Source organism: Caretta caretta, chromosome 21 (genome assembly GCF_965140235.1).
Source record: "Caretta caretta isolate rCarCar2 chromosome 21, rCarCar1.hap1, whole genome shotgun sequence".
Classification (NCBI taxonomy): Eukaryota; Metazoa; Chordata; order Testudines; family Cheloniidae; genus Caretta; species Caretta caretta.
In genome coordinates this window covers 5,791,003-5,797,844 of record NC_134226.1, presented here as the reverse complement: position 1 = coordinate 5,797,844, position 6,842 = coordinate 5,791,003, and the positions used below count along the sequence as shown (strand labels likewise).

The 6,842-nt window shown below is 41.3% G+C and overlaps 1 protein-coding gene across 1 annotated transcript; it reads left to right on the top strand.

The window, feature by feature from the left end:
* The first annotated feature begins 2,119 nt into the window (after nt 1–2,119).
* On the top strand, nt 2,120–6,404 carry LOC125625264 (interleukin-20-like). The gene is made up of 5 exons (XM_075122126.1): nt 2,120–2,170; nt 2,883–2,948; nt 5,304–5,456; nt 5,925–5,999; nt 6,106–6,404. The coding sequence occupies exons 1-5, from the start codon at nt 2,120–2,122 to the stop codon at nt 6,181–6,183; spliced, it is 423 nt and encodes a 140-aa protein (XP_074978227.1). The 3' UTR covers nt 6,184–6,404.
* The last annotated feature ends 438 nt before the right edge of the window (nt 6,405–6,842 follow it).

The window sequence follows — 6,842 nt, the reverse complement described above, 5'->3', positions numbered from 1 at the left end:
TGCATCCCATGACCACCGTGACCTACACAGCAAAATGAACAGTTGCTGGGAGCAGCAATCTCGCCACAACACCAGAAGCTCCAGCCTTCAGCAGTTTCAGCTCTGCTTCAGATCTCTGCTGTGAAGCTCCATCCCACACACAAACTCCTTGTCCCCTAAAGGAGTCCAGGGGAAGCCTTTTTCCAGAAAGCCCCTGGCAGCACTATTCCTCCAAGACAGGAGGAAGCCAGAGGAAGGGGAAAGAGATGGGTGCTGTCAGCCCCCGGTCTCCATCAGATCCTGTACAATCTGTTAATTGATGTAACACCTGTGCAAAGCCCTGCCTCTTCCCCACAAAGGAAACTCCAAAACTCTCCACTCCCATGTGCAGGAATAACACCCGTGGGAGAGAAACTTGGCCCCTTTTATTAGCCAATTAAGTAATAAAATTAGGAAGGGAAATCAAGTAATGAGAAAAGTGGGAAGAATTCCAAAAGTTGCTCCAGAGGTGTTTCCTCCCTACTCCCGCATAAAAATGATCAGTACTCACCAGGTGAGACAGCACATCAAGAAGGAAGCGAATACGTATCATAGAATAAGGTAAGGCACCAATATATTTGTATATCTATGCAGCCAATCCATCGGTTGTACCTGTCTACAATTAATATATTTATATTCACACACTCTGCATAGGTATATGTGTATATCCATGTTTATATACATACACATGCCTAGATATCTATCAGATTTTGTTCATAAACAAGCTAATTTTCAGTGGTATCAAAACTATAGTTAAGGTATCAGAACTATTTTTGTGATAACCCCCAATACTTTCAGTTGCTCCTAATTTTCGGAGGGAAAAAAATCTCTTCTGGATGCAACTATCCATTCTTGGTTTCAGCACGACTATCAGTCTGGGGAAAATTTTCTGGCAATTGCCTCCAATCCAGCTGCTTTTAAGTTCAAAACAGTTTGGAATATGTAATTAGAACTACGTGCATTTTTCCATGAAAAATTTTGTTTGAGAAGACATTTTTTTGTTTCATTCCAAATAAATTATGGATTTTTTCAATTTTTGGACTGAACAAATCAAAAGGAAAGTTTTTGTTTTGGTAAATTTCAAATCAAAATTTGTTTTAATTCAGTTTTGGTTTTCCTTCTCTCCCCTCTGAGGGGAAAAAGAAAGAAATGGGGGGAAAACAGAAGAAAAGGAAGGAAACACAAATGAACAAATAAAACAAAACCAAACCCCAAGAACTGCAACCAAACAAACATTTTCTACTTTGAAATAAATGAAATGAACATTTCAATTTACTTTCATTTAATCAAAGTATTTTTAAAAATTATAGGAAATATTTTTTTTCACAAAAATGGGCATTGCCTTTGAAAAGCCATTTTTCCCTGAAAAAAATGGTTGTTTTAAACATTTTTAACCAGCTCTCTAGATAATACAGTGTGTGTGTATGTATGTGTGTATATAAAGCGCATATATATATATATACACACACACATATATATATAATAGCATTTATAAGTATTCACATCTGTGCTATATGTAATATACTATATATATTATGCATATATAGGCACTCATGATGTATGATAAATATGTAACTCGTATCTATCTAATATACACTTGTATTTCCTTTCCTGTCCACCAAATATACTTTTTTCACATAGGTACTGAAAAATGTGAAAACTGGAAGTGTTCACGTGAACATGCCTTCAGAAGGACTAGTGGCTTGCCTAATTGTTTTTAGGGGGTAGATTTTAAAATTAAAAACCACTCCTAAGTATGCTCCTGTTCAGATATTATGCTGAAGGGGAATCAGGGCTGCAATCCTGTCCCATAGATGCCCAGGGGAGTTTTGCTGTTGACTTGGAGGTTGAGGGGGGCAGGAGTTCACCCTAGTACAAAACCCTAAGAGTTGGAGAGTGTATTTTTTAAATTGTGTAGATGAAGGATAATGAAGAAATATTTTCTCCCCATTGATCAGCTATCCAGCCAGTCAGAGCTTTCTAATTCTGCAGCAGTATGAAGATCTCCTGCCTTTTCTTCTGCCTCCTTTCCATGTGTTGGTTGTATCTGACACCAACAACTGGGAACAAAATCTTGCAATTTGGACCTTGCACAATTTCAATGAATGTTAACGAAATTAGAGCCAGCTTCCGAGCGATCAAAGCAACCATTGTAAGTATTGCCCCGTGCGCTGTAGCTGTAGAAAGGCCTGTACCGTCATGGTTTGACCAACCAATATCTCTTTAAAGTCAGTTATCTGTGGACTGCGGGGCTCAGGAGATTGCGATATGGAGGTTTAGTAGTGACCCAGGGCCAGATTCTTCCTTGTTCCACACCTTGTGCAGTCATTTACCTCACTGTGTGAGTGCAAAGTGGGTGTCTAATGCTTCCGTTCAGCTGTGTGAGCACTTTACATCCACTTTACACTGGTGTAAATGCCAACACGAGGTGCAGGGGAATGGAGAATCAGGCCCCTAAAGCTGTCCCCATCTGATATCTCTTAAGTGACCTATTTGTGAAATTAGTTTTGGTGGTTCTCAGTTCAGTTCCTTTTGAGCTTAAAAAACAAAAGCAGCCACACACCACAAAGTGACCAAGCACAGAACGAGCCTGGGAGGCTGATCTCTTCCTCTCCCGACCGGTCCCTCCAAGTCAGGGACAGATGTGTTGATGAGGCAGTTAGGGGGAAGCCTGCATGCTGAACCTGTTTTTCAAGCAGATTTCACTCTCCAGAGATCATCAGTCTGGGAGCTTTCACCAACATGTAATTCACTTTCAGTTTTTAAGAAGAAAAGCTCTGTTTATACGCTGTATGCATCAGCTGTCTAAACATCCCGGTGGCTGATATGCATTAACATCATTGTATTTTTCTCTTTCTGTTTAGCAAGCCAAAGATGCCATCCGAACCATAAGCATTTTGTCATACCCGTACTCTCTGCACAATTTCAATGTAGGTATCATTATTGCCTCTCTGTACAACTTTTCTTTGATGAATTGATCCTTTACAGATACTTTTAAGTGGGCAGTTACTCAAGGCTGACTGTAAAATTCCACAAAGGTGTGAATTAGCGCTGACTGAAAGGTTCCAATGGAACAGCTTTCCATCAGAAAACAGTGTTCTGTCAACTCAGACATTTTCCCATGGGAATGTGTAGATTTCAACAAAATTTTATTTAGAAAAAGAAAAATCAAAACAAAGTGACCTTTTTGGAACAGAATATTTTGATTTTTGTTTGTTTGTTTCAGAACATATTTTTATTCCAAAATTTATGTTATTTTACGTTCTAAAATATTTTAAAACAGAAAAGCTGAAATTGAAATGAAACATTTTGATTTTATCCAAGCGAATTGACCTGAAACAGTTTTTTTAATTTTGTTTCACAAGAAATTTAGACATTGAACATTTTGTTCTCAGAATGAAAACAAATTTCAAAACTGCAGAATTTGCCTTGAAGCAGAAATTCTGGTTCCCACGCAGCTGTAGTATAATACATATACATAGCGAAGTGGACTAATATGGGCTGATTACATGAATTGAAATAGATGACTCCCTGCTTCTGTAGCCAGCTCTTTTGAAAACAAGATTTCATGTTGATAGTATTTGATAATGAACAGGGGACAAAACTATTTTGCTCCGTATGTTACTGTAGTTGTATCCCTTTGGGTGTGATTCTCTTCAGCTCCCACAAGGGAAGGAGCCTCAGGCTAGATCAGCCTTTGGGATGGGAGACTACTCAGGAACTCAGAGGTGCTTCAGGAAGGTGTTGGTGCTGATAATTTAGTAGGTGGCCTCAGGCGTGTTAGAAGGTGGTGTACAGCTGGAGGTATCCTCTTTTGGAAGAGACATGTAGCCAAGTTCTTGGCTGCTTGTTGATATTAACATCCTGTAGAACTTTTCCTAATCGGTATGGATGAAAATCCTGGCAACTTTCCAGCTTGAGTAATAACCTTCTTCACACCTACATTTCCTTACCAATTTCAGTCGTACTCTTCATGTGTATTCTTCACTTGCTGGGAGATTTTAAAGTTTATGTGTTTCCCAAGCTCCAGGCACATTGCAGCAATGAAGAGATGTATTTTCAAAAGTCCTCAGCACCCAACAACTCTTATTGTTCCCTTTTGAAAGTCAGGCAACTTGTTTAGGTGCCTTGATGGGTCCTTGTCACAGGGTGGCTATGTCCCCACCACACCATCCCCCATGAATGAGGTCAGTCCAGTTCCCCTGTGCCAGGACAGGTGATTTCATTGGCCAATTAGGAGGGCAAGGCAGCAGCTGGGGGCTATAAAAGACTCGGGCAAACCAGAGACAGGGAGACCCAATAAGTAGCAGAGACCTGCTGAATCAGAGCTGCCTGAGTGGGAGTCAGGGGGCAGGTGAGGTCTGCCACAGACACTGTATGCTTAGGAGCTGGGAGAAAGCGGAAGGCAGGAAACAGCAAGAGGCGTTTGCAGATTGGTGTCCCTAAGCCAGAAAGGCAGGACTGGAGAAGGCTGAAGGCAGGAGGAGCAGCAGAGGGAGTTACCTGCTGACTCTGAACCACAGCCAAGGAAAGAAGGCAGGGGAGCAGTGGAGGAGCTTACCTGCTGATGTCTCCAGGGTCAGAGAGCTGGGCCCAGAAGAGCCATGAAAGGGCCAAGGGGAGTGAGGGATGTTCCCCTGGTAAAGACAATCTCCCAGCAGAGAGGCTGTGGGGGCTCCCATTGGGAAGAGTAGAAGTAACACTCCAATAGGAAGGGTCGAGGTGGCTGTCCTGGTACAAGGACAGAGGAGGACTTCTGGAGAGTCTGGGCATGGTCAAAGGTGCTGGCGTGTGATATGTGGGGCATCATGAGACAAGATGTCGGGTGATCTTAATGACTGTTGGCACTGGGGTGAGAAATGAACTACATGTGTTTGGGACTTGTGTTTGGGACGGTTTTCCCAATGTCTCATTATAAACCAGCCCCAAGGAGGGTACATTTGTGTCAAGAAAGCTTGCATAGAGTTACTGGGGACGCTGAATGGAGAAACTGAGGCAGACATGACTGACATGCCGTGGCCTGCCACAGGAGAGCCGCTCCCGGCAGGGGATACCCTAGGACAGTCCTCTTGGGAGCTGAGTTCTTTTGAAAATCTATCCCAAATCTATTGTAAACATTGTAGCAAAATGTATCAAACAGAATTTTAAAAAAAATTATCCATTCAACTGCCATGTTTAGCACCAAAGATGGCTGCATTTTAGTGATGGGTGAAGTGCTTGCTGATTATAATTTTTTATAGCACTGTGTAAAGCATTTAAAAAGAAAAGATACTATTTTTCTTAAGTCTGCAGATAGATGTTGCATCATCCATCACCTTTTAAGATTCTATGTGGACAAGGTCTTCAAACACTGTGAGACTGAGGATTCTCATGTCAACCGGAAAATCAGCAGCATAGCCAATTCTTTCCTCAGCATCAAGAAGAAATTCAGAAAATGTGTATGTCAGGTTTCAATAAATCCCAGTTATCTCTAAAATGTGTGTTAAATCCATGAACGTGAGGGATATGAACAAACTTGGCATAGATTTAAATAAATCAGTCAGAACATTTCCTGAGGTTCCAAAAAATTGGCTTAAAAGAGAGTTAGGGGCTTCAACAAAGAACAGAAGCATCAAAACCCCCTGAAAAGAATTGTTCACATGTTCTGATCACTGGGAATCTTTGAGATTTACCCTTGCACCGCATAGCTCCTATTTGAATCTGCAAAATAGTATTTAATTGGGATCTTGGACTTGTGCTAGTTATGGGAGTGAATTTCATCCGTAGATGAGGCAGTCTGATTTAAGGGAATGCTGTATTTTGCACAGTTTAGCAAGAGCTAGCCTATGAAAGAGTCTCCATATTAATCAGAAAGCCACAGCTTGTTAAAGGAGAAAAGCCTCATGAATTCTCTCTCATTTTTCTAGAATGAACAAAATGCGTGCAATTGTGGAGAGGAAGCAATAGAGAAATATAAACAAATTCTCACCAATTATGGACAGGTAAATTGATCAGACTTTATTTGCTAATGCAAAGACTTGGATTCCTTTTTGCTCATTTCATATTGCCGTAATTATTTACCGAATATTTCTTTCAATCTGCTTCCAGCTGAACATTGCTTCTGCAGCAATGAAATCCCTTGGGGAGCTGGATATCCTCCTAGACTGGATGGAGAAGGCTCATTAGAGAACAGAATACAATAACCAACATGCAACTTTTAAAGGTGCTTTAAAGTTGTGCAGCTGCCATGGTGATGAGTGTGCAATAAGGTCTTAATCCAGCTTTCTTTGGGGGTCTTCCCATTGACCTGAATTGGCAACGTAAATGTTTAGACATTGTCTTGTGTAAAGAAGCAATTATTTCAAGCTCACGTGTGGTTTTTCAAATCACAGCACTTATATTCCTGATTAGCCTTGAAAGACTTTCTCTGCTATTAAGGGTAGTTTTTAATTATTCCTTTTAGTCGTGGTTAGATGAGTCTCTTGAGCAATTTAATGAAATTATTGTTTAGATTGTGTGCTCTTTGGGACAGGGACTGTATCTTCTTCTGTGTTTGGAAAGTACAGAGTACACCTTGGGAGCTACTTCAGTCTAGATATTAGTAAAGAATGATGCTTACAACCCTAGGGCTCAATCTTACAAGACCCACGCAGGTAGTGAACTCCCATTGAAGCTAACAAGAGTACAGCCTGGGGAAGGCTTGCAGGATTGGTTCCTGTAAAGGGTTGTGCTCACCACCGTGGTGCCTCTTGCCGGTTGTTCTAGGAATTAGCGCTGTCCAGCAGCAGGGCGCCCCCCTCTGGTGGTGTCTCACTCTCCATTACTGCTGTCTGTGGGGACCCGCG

Coding starts and splice junctions, on each gene's coding strand:
- LOC125625264 (XM_075122126.1), top strand. CDS start 2,120: ATGAATGTTAACGAAATTAGAGCCAGCTTCCGAGCGATCAAAGCAACC. Junction 5,457..5,924: donor AGAAGAAATTCAGAAAATGT/GTATGTCAGGTT, acceptor TCATTTTTCTAG/AATGAACAAAATGCGTGCAA. Junction 6,000..6,105: donor TTCTCACCAATTATGGACAG/GTAAATTGATCA, acceptor ATCTGCTTCCAG/CTGAACATTGCTTCTGCAGC.